The sequence below is a fragment of the Talpa occidentalis genome, unplaced genomic scaffold (assembly GCF_014898055.3).
Source record: "Talpa occidentalis isolate TD23 unplaced genomic scaffold, MPIMG_talOcc4v2.1 talOcc4.14, whole genome shotgun sequence".
In the NCBI taxonomy this organism is placed as follows: Eukaryota; Metazoa; Chordata; class Mammalia; order Eulipotyphla; family Talpidae; genus Talpa; species Talpa occidentalis.
In genome coordinates this window covers 37,017,933-37,041,916 of record NW_023601433.1, presented here as the reverse complement: position 1 = coordinate 37,041,916, position 23,984 = coordinate 37,017,933, and the positions used below count along the sequence as shown (strand labels likewise).

The following is a 23,984-nucleotide window of genomic DNA, read 5'->3' as shown; positions in this document are numbered from 1 at the left end:
TTTAGGTGAAAGTAGGCAGATTATACTTTCAGCTTTTTTTTTTTTTTCCCCCTTCAAAAAAGGCTTAAACCATTTTCAAAATAAAAAGGTAGGGAAAACTAAAGAGAATGATCCGGACCTCCCCCTGGTGGTGCAGGCGGTTGAGTGCAGCACTATAAAGCTGTCCGCAGCCTGCAGTGCCGGTTCAATCCAGGCTGACCGGTGAGGGCTCCACATGGTTCCACATGGTGAGAGAGTTCCTCTCACCCTCCCGAGCATCTGGCCTGTACCCCGGTTCTTATATAAAATAAATATTTTTTTTTAAAAAGATGTATTTATTTATTTATACAAGCACTGGGTAGAGTCAGAAGCGTAGGAGGGTGAGAGGATTCACTAGAGACAGAGCGGGGAACAGAACAGGCAGACTGACGAAATACACTGCTGAGGGGAGCAGTGGGCGAGACAGGAGAGGTCTGCGCGCCATGTGGGATCCTCGCTGGCGGCCGGGGATCGAACCGGCACTGCAGAGGCTGCCGGCAGCTTCGCAGCCCAGCGCTCAACCACTGCGCCACCAGGGGAGGCCCAATAAATACATTTAAAAAAAAAAAAAAAGAGAATGATCCACTTCCTGTCTCCATGCAACAGAAGTGATGTGTTTCCAAGTTACTTACTTTTTCATCCTTTTCATAGAGAGTAGAAAATGCCACAAAGCAATCATGCTTAGTCTGCACAAAACTCTGCTAGTCTTTTTGCAGTCAGTAGTTTCCTTGGCAGCCAACTTCCAGAACTTAAATTGCTTTTTACAATTGAGGAAGTCTACTGCTTGTACTGTTTGCAACCAAATGATCTGGCTTTTGTTCTGGCTGCGAATAACTTTTTTAAAGTGACCTTTTTTTCTTATTACAGTGTGAGTTTCTCTTTTAAATACAGAATATTTTCCAGAGAGAGATATGTACATAACGGGTTGTCTGCAATAACCAAATGGGTTTTAAACTCTTAGTAAATTGAATATTTACTTCCATTTAATGTCTAATATCACTTAATTTACCTTTGAGTAATAAACAGCCTCATGAAAGTAATTTTATAATGGAATTTGTAATAGAATCCAAATGCTTTATTATAAGAGATAAGAAAGGTTTTCATGAAAAAGAAAAAATATATAACCAAAGAGTGAACTTTTGGTCAAACAGTTAAGATAGAGTTAGGATGGGAATGAACTTGTCAAGGTAGGGAACCTAAACTCAGAAATCATATTCTCTGTGCTTTTACAAATGAAACAATCTCTTAAACATGCTTAGAATTTTTCTGTTGCCTGAGTACATATTATACTACTTTGGCCTAAAATTCCCTTGCATTCAAGACTTTACTTTTTTTTTTTTAAGTATTTATTTGTTTATACAAGAACTGAGGTACAAGCCAGATGTGCGGGAGAGTGAGAGGATTCACCAGAGACAGAGCGGGGAGCAGAACAGGCAGACTGACGAAATACAGTGCTGAGCGAAGCAGTGGGCAATACAGGAGAGGTCCAACGCACCATGTGGGACCCTTGCCGGCTGGCCTGGATTGAACCGGCACTGCGGAGGCTGCAGACACTTCCCAGTGCTGCGCTCAACCGCCTGCACTACCAGGAGCCCTCAAGATTTTACATTCTAAAAACCAAAAATGTATTTTTTGACACATTTTATAGATCCATAAAATGAGAGAGAAATGTATCATCAAAAATTTGGTCATTCTGGGCCTCCCCTGGTGGCGCAGCGACTGAGTGCTGGGCTGCGAGGCTGCAGCGCCGGTTTGTTCCCTGGCCACCGGCGAGGGTCCCACCAAAAAAAAAAAAAAAAAAAAAAAAAAAAAAAAAATTTGGTCATTCCTTTGGAGTTAACTGTAATGAGATCTGGCCAAATAAAGTTTCTAAAGAATCGCTGAGACAATACAATGAAAAGTAAATATCCAGTAGCTCTGCAGGTGGTCGTGCTACCCTCACTTTCAGATGGAAAGTTGGACAATCAGATCACCACAAGTTGCTAAGGAAGCAATTTCTTAACCTGGAGATACCCTTTGAACAGTATTGAATAGCAAAAGCCTTCCCTTACTACTAACGTATTTATCTTTTTCCCTGTATGTGCCAAAGAGGAATTAATGTTGATGTGTATTTGCTATTAGCAATTAACAATGAGGACTCAGTAATTTTTTGTTTTTAATGTCTCTTCATATTTACTATCCCTAGAAAGTTTCCCAAATTTAAGAGTAAATGTCTTTGTAAGATTAAGTATCTATTTCCTGGTTAGAAATCTATGAAGATTTCTGACCTTGAGAAATACAAAGGTTTATAAAGAATTCTACAAACAACTAAGCACATACTAACAAATTATAGAACTGAGATCAATTGGAGAGATTCCTGGAAGATACAAACTGCTGAGAAGACACAAACTACCAAAACTGATTTAAGAAGAAACAGAAAATCTGAATAGATCTGTAATGAATGAGTATAAACAACAAGGAAATGCATTAGCACTTTAAAAACTACCCACAAAGAAAAGCCTAAAACCAGATGATTTTGGTGAATTTTACCAAATATTTGAATAAGAATACCAATTCGTCACAAACTGCTCCAAAAGACAGAAGTAAATACTTCCCAACTCATTCTATAAAGTCAACATTAACTTGATTCCAAAACAAGACATCAGAAGAAAACTATAACTTATTATATTTTATAAATATAGACTCAAAAATTCTCAACAAAAATATTGGCAAATTGAATCCAGCAAAATATAAAAAGAATTATACACCAGTACCAAATGGGATTTACTCTAGGAACGGAAGATAAGTTTAATATCTGAAAAAATCAACTAATGTAATATAATATAATTTCACAGAATAAAGAACAAAACCCACAGCCATCTCATTATGTATAGAAAAGCATCTGACAAAATTCAACAACCTTTCATGATAAAAACACTGAACAAGCTGGGAATAGAAGAAATTAATTGGCATCTATGAAAGACAGAAGAATTTAAAATAGGAGAATTTAATTGGCATCTATGAAAAACCCTAACATCATACTTACGAGTGAAAGGCTTAATACTTTCCTTCTAAGACCAAGATTAAGACAAGGATGTCTACTCTTGCCACATCTATGAAACACTGTACTGGAGATTCTAGGCAGGGCAGCCAGAGAAGAAAAAGGCACCCAGATGGAAAAAGAGGACGAGAAGTTGTCTCTGCTAGAAGTTGATATCTTTTATATAGAAAACCATACAAATCTATTAAAACACTACTAAAACTTCTAAGTCCAGCATAACTATAGGATACTAGATTAATAAACAAAAATCAATTTTATTTCTGTAAACAATGAACAAGACAAAAATAAAATTAAGAAAATTATTTCATTTATAGTTATATAAAAAATATTTAGGGATACATTTAACAACAGTACTACATAGCATGTATCTGAAAACTATAAAACATTATTGAAAGAAATTAGAGAAAGTCTAATAAAGGGATAGACATTCCATGTTCACAGATTAGACTTACTGTTAATACTGTAATACTTCCAAAGTGACTAGATTCACTGCAATCCTTATCAAAATCCCAGATACCTCTCTTGCAGAAACCAAAAAGGTAATGACAGAAATTCAAGAGGCCCATAATTCCCAAACTATACTGAAAACAATAGTGAAAAAGATGGAAGACTCTTGATTTCAAACTTAATATAGAGCTACAGTAATCAAGACAAAGTGTCCCTGGCGAGAAGATAAATGTAGAAATCAGTGGAAAAGAATCCAGTACATCCTTACATTTGTTGTCAATTGATCTTCAACAAGGGTACCAAGACAATTCAATGGAAGAAACATATACAGTCTTTACAAGAAATAGAACTGGGACAACTGGACATCTACATGCTAAAGAATGAAAGTGGACTGCTACCTCATATCATATATAAAATTACCTCAAAATGAATCACAGACTCATGCAAGCACTAAAACTATAAATCTCTTAGAAGAAAACATAAGTATATCGTATATATAATACATCTTAGATATTCATGGTTGTAGATTAGGCAATGGTTTCTTAGATGTGACACCAGATATAGAAGCAACAGCAACAATAAAAGCAGACAGAAGTGGACTTAACAAGCATGAAAACCATTTATCTTTGAAAGGACACATTAAGAAAATGAAAAAGCAACCTATAAGCTGGGAGAAAATACTGGCAAACCATACATTTGATAAAGCACTTATATATAGAATACATAACAAACTCTTCAAAAAAAGAACAGGGGCCTCCCTGGTGGAGCAGCAGTTGAGCGCCATGCTGCGAAGCTGTCCGCAGGCTCTGCAGACCTCTCCTGCCTCACCCACTGCCCCCCTCTGCAGTGTCTTTGCTCCGTCTGCTTGTTCTGCTCCCCGCTCAGGCTCTGGTGAATTCTCTCACCCTCTCGCACTTCTGACCTGTACCCCAGTTTTTGCATAAAATAAATAAATAAATCTTTAGGGGAAAAAAAACAAAAACCAAAATCAAGAACAAGGCTATTACCTACTTAAAAAAAAGGTCAAAGGATCTAAACAGGATTTCTCAAGAAGATATACAAATCAAAACCACCATTAGATACCACTTCATACCTATTCAGATATACTCAGAAAGACATAATAAGTGTTCACAAGGATGTGAAAAATTTGAATTCTCATATTCTGCTAATGGGAATTTAAATAATGAAACAATGAAAAAAAAGTGGTGGCAGGGTTAGAAAAGTCTGGCTGTTCTTCAAAATATGAAGCCCGGAATTAATATGACCCAACAACTTCACTACTAGGTATATAGCCACAGACAATGGTGGAATCCATGTTCATAGTAGCATTACTTACAATAGCCACAAAATTATAACAACCGAAATCTATCAGCCATGGAGTGGATAAAGCGATAGTGTAGTGTATCTGTACAATGTAATTTCTCAGTAAAAACAATTAAGTACTCACATAAGCTGCAACATGAATCAACCTTAAAATAATTATGCTAGGTGAAAAAAACACAATAATAAAAGATCATAAATAAGTATACATAAAAGATCCATAAAAGATAAAAGATCACAAAAATAAAAGATCACAAATAAGTGATTTTATATGAATTACATAGAAAAGGTAACTACACTGTTACAAAGCAGATTAGTGATAACCTATGACTGGGAAGTTTGCAGGGAATGATTACTAATGGGCATGGAGTTTATTTTGGGGTTGATTAAAAACTAATACTGATTGTGATGAGGGTTGTATAAGTCTGTGAATATACTAAAATCCATTGAAGAGTAAAACTGTTCTTAAAATGTTGATGTAAAGAATGCTCTAACTTGTATCAGTGACAGAAAAGGATCACTTTACAGTTGACAAACCTAAGCAAAAATTATTCTATGAATACCATCAGTCCTCCATGGATAAAATTTTCTTAAAATACAATACATTTTTAACATTTAGCATTACATCAAAGTTTTCTCTCTGTAAGCAAAACAAGAACCAAGAAATTCATGAAAAGTTTCCATTTCTCTGTTCTTATTTCAAGAAATGGTACAATATAAAATTTACTATGAGTAAAATAAAATATATATATTAGTAATGTGGGACTCTTGGCAAAAAAAAAATCAGGTATCCTAAAGTATTTTACAACACAAAAGATGTTCTAATTAGTGCTTGGACTCTTATCCTCAGTCAGAAACCTTTTTTTTTTTTTAAAGATTTATTTATTTATTTATACAAGCACTGGGCACAGTCAGAAGTGCGGGAGGGTGAGAGAATTCACCAGAGCCAGAGCGGGGAGCAGAGCAGGCAGAAGGACCGAAGCACACTGCTGGGGGGAGCAGCGGGCGGCAGGAGAGGTCTGCGCGCCATGTGGGACCCTCCCCAGTGGCCGGGGATCGAACCGGCGCTGCGGAGGCTGCAGGCAGCTTCGCAGCCCAGCGCTCAACCGCTGCACCAGTGGGGAGGCCCCTCAGTCAGAAACCTTTAAGTGGGTTAATTCTCAAATTATACACTGCATTCCTAATTCCAGACAGCGGTCTTCAAAAACATGTGGAAAACAAACAAGTAACACATCAGGACAGAAAAAAACAACTCTAAATAGATGTATTCTGGTTAGCCACCTCTTACATAATATCAGCAGCACATTGTTGAAGAAATGCTTAGAATTTACATTATAATGTTTTTCTTTGGTGTAATTTTTTAAAATAGATTTAGAAGAGGGTAAATCTTCCATGGAGAGTTGGTCAGAGAGAGAGAGAATGCCTCCAAATGTTTCTACTTTTGTAAGGGCTTCCTAACTCTGTTATTAGAGAATACGTCTGGAGGGCCCAAGCTTTAAAAACTGGGCCAGCTGCCTAAGGAAGACAAGAGTTTAACTCAAGGTCAGCAAGCCTTGAGTCTTTCTGCCTCAAGGTCTTGCCCAGGCTATGCAGGCAATATGAATGATGCCTATTTTAAGTATATATTTAATGAGATAAGTGAAAGCAAACAAAACAAAAAGTATGAGGACCAAGTCTTTAATTGAATGATTTCAGTTGTGAAATTCCTCTAAATGATTTGCAGTTGTTAGTTATTCATGCTGTAATTGCTACTATCTCGTAAATTAACATTTTTGAAATTAAGAGTAGTGTTTCTCAGTGTTTCTCTAAGTTGGTCTCCATTCTTAACACGTGGAAATTTATGTTTTTGTAGAACACCATAAGATACTGTTTTTTCCCCAACATAAATATGCAAAATGAAAACATAGCCAAGAATATGTATCCATGAAAAAGAAACAAACAAGCTGCTGAATTAGATATGACTGAATGTCAGCAAGATTTGTTAATTTTTGTTGGCTATGTCTTCACTTATTTTGTTGTCTAAACAGTAGCACATGCCAAAAGTTTAAAATTATATTCTTAGGCAAGAAAGATAATCCAGGATAATTTTATTCAAAAGCATAGTCCAAGTGTTAAGAGTACAGTTAGTATTCAGGAGACTGATCAAAGAACTACAGATCTGGAACAACTATAGAAACAGGAATGAAGTTATATGTAATGACTCTGGGATCAGCCTTGCAGAGAAGTTATCACACAAAGGTTATGCTATTTGAGGGAGGAATGACCCAGAACATCAGGGGCTGATGCATAAAGGCTGTCTAGTCAGTGCTGATAACTACATAATCCCTCAGGAACTACATGAGAAATCAGGTTTTGAAAGTTACTTTACAGTTTGATTCTTCTCAAACCCATCCTAACATATCCAAGGAAAACAGTAAACCAATCAGGTGCTATCATAAAATAGTCTCTCACAAACCATGAAATAACAGAGTTAACACATCTCCATGTCAACCAAGTATGTAAATTATCTATAATGAGGACATCATTTGGTCAGCTTAATCTATTTCCCATAGGGTCTAATGAGAGAGTCCATAATGTTCCACTATTTCAGTTTACATCACACAGGCATTTCTTCCATTATATCTGAATTAATTTAAAAGACTATTGTTAGATAAAAGAACAGTAACAATGGTGAAGCCTTTGAATTTTTCGATGAAGACACTGGGCTAAGCGTCAGAAACTTGGGGCCCTTTGCCTTAGTTTCTTCTAATATATTTGATAACCCAGTTTGGTACCCAATCTCTCTCAAAGGTCCGCAGCTGGAATGACATGGATCAGATTCTGGCCTCTTCATTAATTGTGTGACCTGGGGAAAGATATTTCTCATCTCTGTCATTATTTATTAAATAGGGATAATAGTATCCATCACAGAGGAATAGTATGAGAATAAATGGAAAGTTCTTGACCCACAGTAAATATTATTATTATTACCAAACACATATTTACTGATGATATAATCCTTCCCTAATATTTATGTTGTACATAATTACTGGGAAAGCTTGTGTCATGTGTAAATAATCAGATCAATTCTCTTAATTCTCAGAATTTTCAAGAACCTTTGGTGGTTAATGTCAAATTACCAAGAGCAATGCCTCACTAAATCGAGTAGTAAACAACAGCAGAATTAATATATTTCTGAGAAATACAGATTTATATTCTTGAGAAGTACAGATTTGAGGACAAGGTCTCTAGAAGTAGACATATCTAGGATGCCTATGTACTGGATGAAGGACATGAGCAGAGAGCTGGAGAACTACCTCTGATTTTGATGCTTCCTAATAAGTTCATGGCTATGGTAAGTATAGAGAAGAGGGATAAGGAATGACAATTAACCACAACCTCTATCTCCTCTGATACCAACCAGTGTCAATAAAGTTGTATAAAGCAATTGTTTTAGAGCAGCCTAAAGTATGAATAGAGTAACAGATAAAAGGAAACAATTCACAGAAAAACTGTCATCTTAAAACATGTGGTCAGGCAATAAACAGATAGGTAAAATTATTTTTGAGCCCTATCTTGTTTCAATGTCAAAAAATTGGCCTAAATATTTACATTTATTATTTTAAAGCACTGTTTACATAAGTGACTATGCTATTATATAATACATTAAATAACCAATAAGTTAAAATGTTAAGTTATTCTTCCAATAGAGAATTTTCATTAAATTTCATTTTAGTTAGTGGTTTTCCTTATCAAGTTAATAAACTTTTATGCTTCCTGTTTGAAAGTATCAAGAGGATAAATGTTATTTCCCCAGTCTGGAACTGAAAACACTAGATATAACCATTTAGGGGCTGGGCTTGACTTCCTAAAGAGATATTATTAAATGATCTGAATATGAATGGATTATGATTATTTACCCCCAAAAGTAGAACCAGTGTTCATGTGAATTAATGCAAATATTTTACTTATTTCCCATAAAAGGGTACTTAGGGAATAGAGAAGGCATTTCAATTACTTCGATTAAAAAACCAAAAGAAACTGTGAATAGGGGGTTTTGGGAGATTGTGCCATTTCATATAAAAGGGTCCCCGATATTCACAAGGCTAAACTGCCATTTAATTGGTAGTTTGGACTGAGTCCAACATAACCTTACAGCAATTACTATTTAACAGCAAATCATGTTAAAGTCTGTCTATGCTGCTTTACCAACAGGGTTGTCACAGAGAGTCAATAGTAACTCACTGAATAAATTTACTGAGATATTCTACTATCTATTTTATATGAAATCATCAACTTTCAGGGTTAAGTCTATTAACCTACTTTAATGACAACTGCATATAGATTATATTCCATTATTGCTATTTCTAAGAAAATGTCCAAACTTTTCTAAACAGCCGGGATTACATCAAAACTAAAAAGCTCTGTGCAGCAAAAGAGACATTAATCAAAACAAAGAGACACCCTACTGCTTGGGAGAAAATTTTTGTACTCCATACAACTGATAAGGGATTGATCACAAAGATATATAAAGAACTCACATGACTCAATTAAAACAAAGTAAACAATCCAGTCAAAAAATAGGCAGAAGAACTTAAAAGACACTTCTCCAAAGAGGAAATGCAAATGACCAACAGACATATGTAAAAATGTTCAACATTTCCCTCATAATCAGGGAAATGCAAATCAAAATCACAATGAGATATCACCTTACACCAGTGAGAATGGCACATATTAAAAAAAACTAGCAAGAAGAAATGTTGGCGAGGGTGTGGAGAAAAAGGAACTCTCCTATACTGCTGGTGGGAATGTAAACTAGTCCAACCACTATGGAAAGCTGTGTGGAGGTTCCTCAAACTACTAAAAATGGGGCTTCCATATGACCCAGCAATTCCACTTCTAGGAAACTACCCAAAGGACATAAAAACATTACTTCAAAAGGATACCTGCACCCCTATGTTTATTGCAGCACTATTTATAATTGGTAAGATAGGGAAACAACCCATATACCCAAAAATAGATGACTGGATCAAGAGGATGTGGTATATATACACAATGGAATCCTTTTCAGCAATCAAAAAAAAAATCAACGAATGCCATTCACAGCAACATGGAAGGAGTCAGAAAGGATTTTGCTCAGTGAAATAAGTCAGAAAGAAAAAGAAAAATATAGGATGGTTTCACTTATAGGAGGAATATGAGGGAATCAAATAAGGCATCAGGGAAAAAATATTAAGAATAAATAAAAAACACAAAATTAACACCCCACTATAAATCAGAGACATTCTTCAGAGGAGGGAGAGGAACCAAAACAGGAGGGAAGAGCACAAAGGACTATGGCAATGGTGCACAGGTGAATTGGTGGTGGGAATTCTATGGGGACTACACCTGAGAGGAGAAGGCAAACATTGTACAAAAATATGAACAATGATGTAAAATATATATAAATTATATAAAAATTTAAAAAAGTTTGCATGACAATGTTATTTACACATTATTTATAATGTTAGGCATTAAAAAAAGCCTCAATCTTAGAGATCAATCTCTTTTGATTATGTAAATTTTGTCACTAATGTTTTAATTCACAGTTTCAGGTTTTGTAAATGTTCTATGAAGTCTCTTTTTCTTTTTGAAACAGTATATATCCAAACAAAAATACCAACACTAAAATTGGGGTAGCCATACTTCTAGTTTGCTGGGATAGGCCCAATTTACATGTACCCTCTTTTTTTTCCTCAAATCCCCGTTTTGATGATAAACTTCAAGATTAGTTTAAGACTAGCCTCCTCAAGGATTATACTTGGAATCTTAAAAGCTCCTAAGCCCTGTCCTGAACTCGTGTTAGTGTGTATAACTATGCCAAAAGGACAGCCTAAGCCAAGGGGCATGTGGCACTATGTATTTCATATAAAGCCAAAGTTTCCTCCTCTATCTACTAACCAAACTAATTTGAAAACAAACTATAGTTTGCCAAAATTTCTAATTTTTAGGAGCCACAACAAGCTAGACACAGTATCACCGTAAAGTGTTATTTAAAAGAGAATACACTTTTAAGTCAAATAATAGTGAATCAAATGCCCCTTAAATTTTTAAAAACTAAACCTATTATATGTAGCCCATACTTTGGCTCTACTAGGGATGAGAAATAGATAGAGCAAGGTACTGTCAATTTTTTGGTTCTGACACCCTATCTTTATCAGGAAACCACATTCTCGACAAGTCTCTCCCATCGGATACTTATATTAGTTGGTTTTATGGCTAGTAGCAAATATTTTGGCAAAATGTTGAACCATCTTTTAATTTCTACTGTACATGACTATTCCCTTGGATTTGGCTCTAAACAGCATGAAGATTGAGAGTAAGCCTTAATTTATTCTGTATCCTGAATATTTAGTGGAATGTATTATACCCGGTAAACTACTCAAATATTTGAGGTGAAATATAGCAAGGAGGTTATAATATTTTCCCTTTGTCTTGTTCTTAAATGTGTCTGATGGAAAAGAGCATGTCCATTCTTTCAGTCATTCAACAGCTATGTATTGAACTATGTGCCAAGTACTAGCAACAGAGAAGGGGACAAATCCTAGTAAAACCCCTGTTCTGATAGAGCCTGTTTTCTTGAGGTATTCTTTTAAACTGCAGCCTGCAACCCACAAGAGAATACTGAAATCATTTCAGTGAGTTGCAACAGCATTATTTTAAATGAATGAAACATAACGGAATAGAACTTATCAGAGGATGTTACATAGAAAAGTATTTCCTGAATATTCCGTTTCAGTTATGTGTGTATAATGGATATGATGTAAAATACATTTTTTAGTTAGTCCAGGACTGCACACTGTGGAAGTTGCATCTCAGTTTAAATCTCATTTTAAATGTTTACTTACCAGCAAGAGCTATAAGTAGGGCACGTTAGACAACTCAGATTGAATGAAATACATACACGCCTCCATGTGTAGGGGATTCTGCTATACACTGGGGATACATGGATGATGAAGTCACAGTCCTGTCCATAAGGTACTCATGAAGAACGTAAGCAATCAATCACAATTTGATGTGTTAAAACAGAAAGATGTTCACATTTAATTAATTAAAAATTAACAATTCATTTTTGGATATAACTCTTACTGTTTCATTTTGGATGTAACTCTTACTGTTTCTCATAATGATACTAGTCAATACAAAATGTGTATATCTAGTGCTTTTCCCAAGGTCACTTAATGAGTGGCTTAGGTATAGAGTCCAGGTTCCTCAGCCTTAACCTACTTCTTTTTCTTTGTATAGTTATCCTAGTGTGATTTTATTTACATTTTCTTAAACAGCATCTCAGTTTAAATCTCTTTTAAATTTCTTACTGTGAACAACTTCAGATTAAGATAGGGGTCATTACTGTTAATTCATCATTTTTCCTAAAAAGTGTGAAATTACCATGATCCCTCATATAACTTAACAAGTGAAAACAGCCATCGTTTACTATTTGCTTAAAATCCTTGTAATATACACCCCTCATTTTAAGAATATCTCACTTTTTTGTGCTTAGAAGATACTGTATTTTTGCTTGAAGCTGTGCAGCAAATAGACCATAAATTGCTGAAGGTTCAGATGATGCTTAACATTTTTAAGCAACAAAATTACTTTTTAATTATGTTTACTTGTTTTTAAAAAAAATGATGCTTTTGCACACTCAATAGGTTATAGTATGAACATTACTTTCATATACAGTGGAAAACCAAAAAATGCTTGTGATTTGCTTTATCATGATATTCCCGGTATTGCAGTGATCTGGAACCCCACCCACCACCTCGCCAAGGTTTATGGTACTGGGAACAATAACTCAGATCTGAAGCAGGAAAATCTAGTTTTTCAACTGTACTTCAACCAGACAACTCTTTCTATATAATATTCAATGAGTTAGAATATACACGATAGATTATACTGAGATCTGCTGAACACAATTAATGTTAAATTATTTATCTGGTGATCAACTTATTGCTGAAAATAAACTACAAATTACAGTTACATTACAGCATACACTGCTATCCCTTATATATACTGTATATAGTTTACAGTGCTTAGTTCAGGTTAAGATATTTATTTTTATAGTTTCCACAAATAGTTGAAAAACTAGTAAATTTGCTCCATAAGTTTTTCTGGCTGAAAGGCTGAAAACAAACTGTCAACTCTAGCACACAAAAGAGTAAAAAAGGCTATACAATTAACACCCAATTTTATACATATATTATGATGGATATATACAACAGTGTGCTTTTAATGCTTTAATTTGGCATTCCTTTGTTCTCTGCAGTATTACACTCCTTTAGATAAAGGGAGGAAATTACAAAAATTAAGTGTTGCAACTGATAAAAGCATACAAATGGAGCTCATTTAGCTACTAATCATGTGTTGGGTACCATTCTATGCATTTTAGTTAAACTGACTTTCATGATCCTTTTAATAACCTTATTAGTTAGCTATGGTATTATTCTCATTTTAGAAAAGACCAGAAGCAAAGAAAAGTTAAGTAACTTTCCCAAGGTCAAACTAAAGGGTAAGATGCAAATCCACACACTCTAATTCCAGGTTATCCCACAAAGACAAAGAACCACGTCACACAATTTCTTATTATACCAGAATGCAGACAGCTTGACTAAGAAGGCGGCAGAGTACAGCTTCCTGCTATTCCTGCCTCAACCCTGATTCTTTCTCACACTTATACTCTTGTTTGGAATCAGTGTGAATAGTCTGAACTCCTATTTGCCATCTAGGAAGGACTGGCTAGGAAGGCTTATTAGCACAGCAGAGTAGCAGGCACCCAGAGGTAACCAGCTAGGTGACTGAAACACAGAAACCATTGCTGGTGTCCAGCAGTATACTTCTATATTCTCCAGCAAGAAGCAGCTATGAACAAAATGGTAAAGCAGAGAAAGGGTGACAGGTCCTAGTGAGGGAACTTCAGGTGAGTTCAACATATCATGTAAAAGTAATTAGTATGTACCAAGCTCTGGGAATAAAAAGAGTAAGACTGTCTGCCACAAGCTCACTGCAGAGTGAGGAACTTCAAAATCTACACTGCACCATTATTGTTTGATGTCTACAGATAAAACAGCAACAGGCCAGAGTGAATACCGATTGAACTGTCACAGTTCTTGCTTCTTTTTTTGTTAACCTTTTAAAAGTAACACATTAATGAAGTTGATATGTTTTAAATCTCCAGCTTGAGAATATGACACAAAATAGTTGATAAACTGAATTAACCCACTAATTCTCTTTAATTCAAATGAACAAAGACTGGAAAATCTTACAGAATATTTATAGGCTGATTTGACTGACAGCAGAGGGGGGAAATTGATGAGCAGAAGAGTGGTGAGAATTCTGAGAAAGAAGTCCTTGCATAGAACAGTATGGAACCTAATACACAATCTAAAGTTTGACTTCAGATAGACCACAGGCGATTCATTCCCATATGCATGTACCAGTAAGGAACTGGAAGTGGTAGCGAAATTCCCATTGCACGTAACAGGAAGGAACTGGACGTGGTAGTGAAAGGTAGTGAAACTTCTCTTCAATTGTTCCTTTTGCTTATAAAGCAAAATAAGAGTAAGGCACGGAAAGAGAATATGAAATACTGTGGTGTGATGAAGAGTGGGAAACTCAGTTGGTTAGATATAAGGAGGCATTGCCAGATGGCAGTTAGGGTCCTCTTGGGGTTTGAGGTGACAGTTTTCAAGTGAGATTAGTCAGTATGGCTGTTTGTTTTTCTCTAGCTATATGCAGCTGCTGAGGTATAGGCTCGATGGAGAGTTTAGTTCAACTAGGTTTGCCAGACAAGGAACACAGAGGTAATGATTATAATGGTAGAAAACAGAACCTAATTTAGATGAGGGGGTGAGTAAGGGATTATTTTAAGGAATTAAGCTGGGTGGCAGCTGTGAAATTTGTAGGCCAGGCTGATAGGCTGAAGACCCAGGCTAGAGGTGATGTTGTAGTTTGTCTGGAGGCTGAATTCCTTTTTCCTTAAGGAACCTCAGTCTCATTTTCTTAAGGCCTCCAATTTGACTGGATGACATCCATGCACACTATGGAGAACAGGTGGCTTCACTCAATGTCTACTGTTTTAAGAGTCAATCCATACCTCAAAAGTACCTTCATGGCAACATCTAGACTGGTGTTTGAAAATTAGCTACCACAGCCTAGCCATACTGACAAACAAAAACAAAAATAAAAACTAACCATCACAGAAATAACCACAGTAAAGGTTCAGGATGTAGGGGTACTTTTTTCTTTCCTGTCACTGTCCATTCATGAGTTCCAGAGAGTAAAGTGGAAGCTGGTTCAGGAAGGATGTGAAATTAGGACAAATAGAGAAATGTGGCACTTTCTAGGAATGGGAGGGCAAATATAATACAGTAGTTAAGAGTATAGAGTTTAGTGTCAGAGCTTTTGGTATAAGGCTATGTTCTATCTGCCACTTATGGAGTGATTCTGAGCAAGTTTTTCAAATAAACCTGCTTCAATATTTTAAAAAGGGAAACTAGAATCAACAATTCTGTATCAGCAAAAGACTATTATGAAAAATATTACACTACAATTCAGTAAAGTAAAATCTTCAAATAATATGAAGTCGATTAATTGCTATTATTTGGGGCCATCATAGTCACATATAAAAATACCTCCCAATTAAACTGAAACTTAAACTTATTTTCATGTATTTCTTTTGTTACTTTTCTTCCTATAATTTAAGATGATTTTGGCAGCCTTCCCTTTACATTCCAAGTGGGTGACACTTGAATAATAACATTACTTTGGAATTGAAATAATCTTGCAGAAAATTTGACAGTCAACAAATGGGAAGTAGACCATGTTAAGAAAAATCCACTGAACAAAAAAATTCACTAAAAAGTAGGATCTCTTTGGTTTTAGAAAGTATTTAATTTATAAGTTTCAGTAAATTCGACTTAGTTAACTTCATGCATCATCATAAGTGTGACCTTGAAACTGATACACATTATAGTAGTTCCAAGAATAACATGGTTTTGTTCAATGTCATTTCACCATAATGTGGATGAGAGACAATTGTCTCCCAGGGCTACTACCTGTGCGGAGTTTGCACGTTCTACCACAATCACAGAACTTTTCCTGGCACTCTGGTTTCCTCCCACACCCCAAAGGTGTGCACAATAGGTACACTGGTGTGTTTTAACTGTTTTGGTCTGCGTGAGTGTGGGTACGGTGTGCATGCACCTAGGAAGAGAATGACATTCTGTTCAGGGTTGGTTCCCACCTTCAGCCCTGAAATGCTGATAGGCTCTGGACACCCTTGACACTGAACTGGAACAAGGGGGTTGGAAAATGAATGAATACAAATAATGCTTTAATGTTATAAGTGATTTGGGTCTTTATTTAGAAGTTTGGTAAGTTTTCGTGACCAGAAACATGAGAAGGAACTTATCTCTTTTTTATCAATTAGACTATGGTAAAACTAGCTTCATTTTACATTGTTTCATTTAATGTTAGTTTCCCAAGTACCTATTGATGACTTGAAGTGAGGAATTACTGTAAAACAAAGGACTGGTAGTCACTAAGATGCCTGGACCTAAACTCCTGAGTATTTGCCAATCATAGAAAGTTTTCTTCAGTTTTTGAATATTTCAAATTTTCCATTTTAAGTATAATTAGACTACTATCCCATGTCCAGTCAAGGGATTGCTAAAAGAAAACACTAAACATTTTTGGGTTTACAAAATACTTTCTACAGATCATATGGTAGGCAGAATAAATCCCTGAGGTATCCACACACTAATCTCTGGAACCTGTGAATATGTTAATATAGGGACTTTTGCAGCTTTAATTTCAGTTAAAGACCTTAAAATAGAAAGATTATTTTGGTACTCCTTATGGGTCCCATCTAATTACATAAGCAATTAAAAGCAAAGAATCTTCTCTGGATGCAGGTAGAACAGATGCAGCAGAAGAGGTAGTCAGAGATATCTGAAGTCTGAGATGGGTTCAATGCACTACTGATGATTTGAAGATGAAGATGTTTTAAGTACCAATGAGGCCTCTAGCTGACAGCAAAGGATGGGACTTCAGCCCTATGACCACAAGCAACTAAATTTTGCTAGCAATCTAATAAGTTTGGAAACAGATTTGCCCCCAGAGCCTAGCGTGGCTAACATCTTGATTTCAGCCTTGTGAGATCTGCAACAGAGAAAGCAGCCTAGTCCACCTGGACTGCTGATGAACAGAAGTGTGAGATAATAACTATACAGTGTTTGAAACTGCTAACTTTGGGGAAATTTATTACTGCAGCAATAGAAAACAAATACAGAAATTGAATTCTTTTCTCATATATATCAAACAAACAACAAAACAAGATACTGCATATAAGAGGGCAAATTTATGATTGTCCTTTTTATCAGCTAGCCTCATGGGTACTTTTTTTTGGCCAAGTGGTAGAAGCAGGACTGCCTAGGAAGCACATTTGGTACTGAAAATTGAGACTAGATAATACTAATTACTTACTCTGTAAGAATTCAGAAAGTGGCAATGTTTTCAAAAAGATTATCTTCCAAGTAGTGACTAAGATCCAACTTCACACACAAAAAAACATTAAAAATATTTCCCCAATCTAGTCCCAGGGTTTAAAAAAAGAGTAAAAAGAGAATATTTGATATTTTTCCTATTCCACTTCTATCCTATTACAACAATCAAGGATAAAATCCAGAAATGTAAAGTTCAAGGGAAAAAGAACAGAAACATATTTGACATAAAGAAAAGGGGGATTAGATGACATTTCATGCAATTAAATACAAAATTACACCTAATACTACTGCCTAGTAAAAATACCATTCACTAGATAAGTATTTATTTACAGAACCGGTCCCTTTAGTGACAGGTCTTATTCAAGACACAGGTGATACTACGATGTTATCAAGGAACATAGTCCAGTGGGATGCACACAATTATAATATGTGCAGCTGGAGACATCCAAGCTATTAAGTTCTGGTGTAGTCTAAAGTTATACTAAGGTTTATTTAGGCAGGAGTAAGGCTTGGTGACTGTAAGCCCCACATTGTTCAAGGCTGAAGTGCATAACCAGGACACAGAAATTCACCTAACTGTGATGAATAAAGGTTAAGCTACAGTCTGAAGGAGCAGGGGGGTTATAGCTAATTAGTGCTGGATTAGGACATTCCAGACAGAAGAGCATGTATAAAGATATTGGAATAAGAACTAGAAGTAGCCGGCTCAGCTAACTAAAAAATTTCATTGTGTGAGCATAAAGTAAAAGTATGTATGTTGTGAAGGGGTGGGAAGCAGAGGGAAAATGGTAAAGACAGGCCTTTAACAGTTATATAAGGGTCATATCATAAAGGGTATTTTACTTTATCCGGTAGGTGAATTTCAAGCAGAGAACTGACACATTTATTTATGTTTCTTAAAGATAAGTTTGGAAACAGAAGGGAAAATGAAATGAATTAATACAGGAGTCTGAAAATAGAAAAAAGCTATTATATTATACAGAGAGAATGATGGACTGAACTTGAGAAGCAAGAGTGAAAATGGGGATGAGGTAATCAATGTACAGAATATTCAGACAATAAAATATGTTTTATAGGTTCTCAGCTGTCATTTCCAACTTCTTGGCAGCCTTATCCACAACTCACCATAAACAATGAAAAAGCCAGATATCCCCTACCCAGCTTCGATGGTCACATGTGAGCCAATTCTGGACAATCTCTTGGGATAAAAGGATGACTCTGGCAAAGCCTTTACTTTCTATTGAAAGAAGAGCGGTGCCTATAGAGAAAAGCCTTACCTCTATCTTCCTTCATACTTTGCTGAATGAACATACTATGTTTGTTGCTATGACAATCATTTTACAACTGTGAGGAGACAAGCCAAGAACAAAAGCCAACACTTTGAGGACAGCAGAGTAGAGAGGTGGAAAGCCTTGGTCCTTGGTGATCTGGCTGAGCTGCTGAAATAACCCAGGAACTATTTATCTCTGGACTTAAGTATCCTTCCTTCCAGTTAAGTCACTGGATGTCAATGTCTGTTACTTTCAGACAGAATCAACCAAACTAAAGCAAAGTGACAGGACCTGGTGTCTTGACAGTGAGAGGTTTGTAACAAAGAGGAGTTGCGTTTTCCTCCCAGGATCCTCGCTTGGGAAGCTGAGTAGAAGAAAGTGCTGGTTATCAAGATAAAACAAAAATTCAGGAGGTATGAGGGATGGGGCCAGTTTCAGGTGAATTAAGGGGGAAGGATCTGAGGGAATCTGAGGATGGAAGGAGAAAAGTTTGTTTCTGAATAATCTGATTTGATATATATAATCATTTAGGTGAAGAGTATATTTAGACTTTCTGGGACTTGGTCAAAAAGTTTGAATTAGATCTACAGATGTATGGGAGATCAGGTCCTGTCACACCTGTGTGACTTCACACTCTCCTGGAGTAGTCTAACAGAGATAGGAAGGTGGAAAAAATGTAATCCAGACAAAAACTTCCCTATTTGAGGAGTCCTAAAAAGGGTTTCTTTTTCTGTTCTTTTAAGACACTGAAGATGTAAACAGACTATTTAAAAATAGGAAATTGTTTATAGAATGATTTTTAAACATCATCAGAAAAATGCATATCTTTATTTAAAAAAACAGTAGCCAAGATAATCTGAAAAACACAAAATCTGGATCTGACAAATGAAGACCTTGTGTTAAACTGACTACACTAGAGATTGTGCTAGCAATTGAAACTAGTTTGAATCACCTGCTAGTAAATTAGAAACATGTGAATAACCTCATCCCAAATTCTGGAAATAATTCCAGTATATGTTTTACTGATGGCAGACTGCCCCAAAGTATACAGAAAAATATAATCAATGAGAAGGCAGGAAACAATAATTTAGCTGCGCTACGTAAAATTAAATAACCATTTGAGGATAATACTACTCTTCCATGAAAAGGAAGTTAATACAAGTGACCCTGATAAAATTATTTTCAAAAATATGGGATTTAGGGTAGAAAAGAAATGATCAGCAGCCTCCCAATTTAGTAAACAGGAAAAATACAATAAGAGCTGGAGCAGAGTCTGACAGGGACCCAGAATACAAGGCATGAAGACCCTATAAACAGTGATTATAAGTGCAAATCAAAGTTTGAGTTCCATGTACACATAATTTAGACTAGACAACTGACGTACGTGACCTGTACAAACAACAGCAATCTTCATAAAAGGTTATCTATGAGGTGTTACGAAAGATAAAAAAAGGAACTTGCCCTTGACATAAAGCAAAAATGTTTTAAGAACCAAGACTGAGAAAAATAAGTGTAACAGATACAAATTTGTACCTTACCCACCGGAACTACTGCTCCCAACCACATTTAAATGGGTCTCTCTGGTCCACAGACCCGTTCAGTCCTTCATTCAAGCCCCGAACTAACAAAAGAGCTAACGAAACTTTCAGTTTTGTTTATGTGCCCTACACTCTAGTTCTACTGGACCAGCTGATAATTCCAAAATCCAATGATGCTTCCCTACTCCTGCCATTCTGCTCATGGTGATTGTTCTTGCCTGCGCAGTTCCTACCAATCCTTCAAGTTCCTTTTGTCTTTGAGCATTCCGTGATCCTACAACCATAGCAGTCTCCTCTTTTACATCTTTTTCTTCTCTTATCAAAATCACGCTATTCTGTTTTGAATTCTTACTATTGTACCTCATCTATGATATTCTAAATTACTGAACAGACAATTCATTTATGTGGCTTCTGAAGAGTCAAAATTAAAGAACTGTAGATTGCTGAATTAGACAGAAGTCCAGCTGAAAGTCCTCAAACGAACATGAAAGGATAATTACAAATCTAATAATTCAACTATTTACAATTCTGATAAATGTTCATAGACTCCTCTTGATAGGAAAAAAGCAATACATGAGAAACATATGTGGATATTACTCAGTAAAGAATAAATCAGACTATGGTCTAGAAATCCAGATCTTAATTTTAGTTACCTAGTTTAGCTCTTAGCTACCAGGTTTAAATTATCTCTTTTCCTATCTGTTTCCTCTTTAACTACTTAACATAATACCATATAAGGAATCAGACTGTTAATATTTTTAACCTCTTTGAGAACACTTTCTTTAAAGCACTGGTTTGAATATCATCTCTAGCATTTCCTACATTTACCACAATCAGCAAAGATTTTTGAGTCACAGAATATCTAAAATGTTAAGAAGTCCATTATATGCCAACGAGAGTATTTTCAGTTTTATTAAAAAAGCAAAACTTCTCTCTTCCTCTACTTTTCACAGATAACCTTTAGGCTATAAAACTATGGCCTGGTAGCGCAGGCGGTTGAGTGCAGCGCTGGGAAGCTGTCCGCAGCCTCTGCAGTGCAGGTTCAATCCCTGCCCGCAGTGGAGATGACCTCATGGTGGCGCAGACCTCTCCTGTCTCGCCCGCTCTTCCCCTCAGAGTATTTCATCAGTCTGCCTGTTCTGATCCCCCCTCCTCCACATCTGACCTGTACCCTGGTTCTTCTATAAATAAATAAATCTTAAAAATAAATTATGGCCCTCTAGCCATTGTGTAATCCTAATTTATAAAGGGTTTTTAATAATCTAGCAGGGCATCCAGTGTTCCCCAGAGAATCCTGATGGATGGTTTGTAATGAATAAGAAACCAAATTTAGATGGGGGAGGTGGGGGAGAAGACAGAAATAGTAAAAGGGCAATAAACAGTCATGAGAAATAAAGGTATCTAACTGAATACAAAAACCTTAAATCTAGAGAATTATTTCTTCACCAGTGACACAGGTGAAAGACTTTTTACAAAGTACTGTCTTTTCTTAGGATCTCTAGTTCTGATTATTCTTCTTTGTAACTTTTTGTATACTGTTTCACTCTTCTCACACATCAATCTATCTCCTTTCCCTCCAAATTCACATCAGAAATCAACTCAGAGCAACTCATATCCCAGGCAACTCTACACCCTCCTGACATAACTCCCATATTATGGGATGGGGGCATTCCTTTCTATGCAAGATTTACGCTGTAAATTTATAAACTTTTAAACAATGCAAGGAAACATAAAGTTTAGATCTGTGAATGAGAATCAAGACTTCTCACCTTTAGTATTTCTACTCTTCTAAATCGCTAATCCAGAAAACGTCAGGAACTTCTCCATTGGTCAATTCACTTAAAAATTTTAAACATTTTAAACAAAAAACCACAAATTTTTCCGAAACAAACAAACAAACAAAAAAAATTAACCCTACATCTAACTGCAACGATAATTCTCTCTGGATATTTCAATTGCAATTACAAGGCAAGACCAATCCTTGGCCTCGATTAAGTGTGCTTGCAGTACTCCAAAGTTAATGACATAATAAACAAACCCTTCCATTCCCTCTCCTGTGGTCACGTCAGATACCTGTTGCATCACCTGCAAAGTGGTCTCCAGAACGTAGGAAAGCACTACCGTGATCTCTAAATAATTCCTGTTGGACTAATTTTCTTGATAAATTTTAACCTCATTCATTTTAACGAGGCCGCCTTGGAGGCAAAGACTATTGCCGGCTCCGTTCACCTTTGAGAGATTCTAACACAGGCAGGGCAGCTGCGACTTTCTGGACTTAAGAGGGCTTGGGAGTTCCGAAGACTTGGGCATGAAGAGATGTATGGCTGGGCAGCAGCAGAGCAGCAGGGAGGGCGCCCGGGAAGTGGGCAGCACCTGAGTGCAGGTGGTGGGCGCAGGGGTCGGATGCGCGACGGAAGCTCTGCGGGAAGGACACTGCCAGTCGGTCAAGGGGTCGGGCCCAGCGCCGGGGTCCGAGCCAAGCTGGGGGACGCGGGTGAGATTCAGCCGACCTGAGCCGAGGCTGAAGCCCCCGGGCTGACTGGGCAGCACTACCCCGCGCGTGGACGTGTGAGAGGACTGAAAAATAATATCCCCTCCCCCCACTCCCAGGAACTAAGCTGGAGGCGGAGACGCGCGGCAGGAAGCGCGTGGGGCCGGGGTCCGAGCCCGACCCGCGGGGCCTGGGCCGGGGCTCGGGCCGCCAGGGGCCGCACTCACCATGTCGTACACGTTGAGCACCACTAACTGATTAGCCCCCATCCTCCTCCCCGCGGCCACCGCCTCGTCCTCCAGCCGCTCCGTCTCCGCGGGGCCGAGGCCGCTTCTACCCCCGGGGGCGCCTTAGGGGGCCAGAGCCAGGTTCGAAGCGCTCAGCCCGGCCGCGGTGGCCAGGGCGGGAGCATCGGGGAGCCGGGCCGCTCGGGGGCGCCGCCGACAGGACACTAAGCGCGAACGCGGCCGGACCGGTGGCGAGCCCGCTCCGGCTCAGGCGCCACCCCTAGGCAGCAGACACGTGGGGGAAGGCGGGGCCTGAGCGAGGGGTGGGCCCAGACACCCCGAAGGCGGGGCCAGCCCGGCCCGCGCAGAGCCTGCGCTCTGACTTTCTCCTGCCGCACCTCGGGACCTAAAATGGCGCAGCCTACGCGCCTCTCCACGCTGAAGGAGCCGGGTCCCAGAAAGACTACAGTTCCCAGCATGCACTGCAGCGATGGTGCCGCTACTCCCAGTTTAAAGTGCACGGGCTGAGTCTCAACCACCGGGCGTGTTTTCAGCGGCGGACTACAGCTCCCAGCATGCTCGGAGGTCCCGATCCCTGCAAGACTAAGCGTCCCCAGGAGACTAAGCTCCCCAGCATGCAGTGCATTAGATCTACCCCTGATATTATGCGGGTCGCCCTTGGGCTGCTGTGAAGTCTTGTGCCTTTGACCCCGCTTCGCTGTTGCTGCTACTGTTAGTTTATGTCGTAGTGAGCCCGCTGAAGCCAAAGAAATGTGGCGAAAGATCAGAGTGACCCTGTTTTCCCAAACCTTCCTCCCTGTTTTTTTTTGGGGGGGTTGCAGGGGGCAAAGGGATGGATGGAGAAATGGGGGGGGGGCGCAGCTGTAACATGTATCTGGTTAATCCTCAATATAGAAATTTACATTTTATGAGACTGTCCTGCTGAGATGAGAAGAGAGTACAGTTTTCATAGATTAGCACAACGCTGGTGAAAGGTTTGGCGCGGTAAAGAAAGGAGAGCCAGGCTAAATTTCTCAAAGGGAGGGAAAGTTTATTGCGCCCGGGGCGGACCTCACAGACCCAAGGCGGGGGTCAGTGGAGTCGCGCACAG

At 37.8% G+C, this 23,984-nt stretch overlaps 1 protein-coding gene across 5 annotated transcripts in view; it reads right to left on the bottom strand.

The window, feature by feature from the left end:
• Positions 1-23,149, bottom strand: part of DESI2 (desumoylating isopeptidase 2) — a 51,343-nt gene extending 28,194 nt beyond the window's left edge. Inside the window, exon 1 of one of the 5 annotated variants that reach the window (XM_037510311.2) lies at positions 22,874-23,149. In XM_037510311.2, the coding sequence (XP_037366208.1) occupies positions 22,874-22,915 (42 nt within the window). In that variant the 5' untranslated portion in view covers positions 22,916-23,149. Of the gene's footprint in view, positions 1-18,471; positions 18,860-20,159; positions 20,638-21,924; positions 22,206-22,228; positions 22,557-22,873 lie in introns of those variants that run through there. The other 4 variants (XM_054694948.1, XM_037510313.2, XM_054694947.1 and 1 more) reach the window with 4 other exon arrangements.
• Between the last annotated feature and the right edge of the window lie 835 nt (positions 23,150-23,984).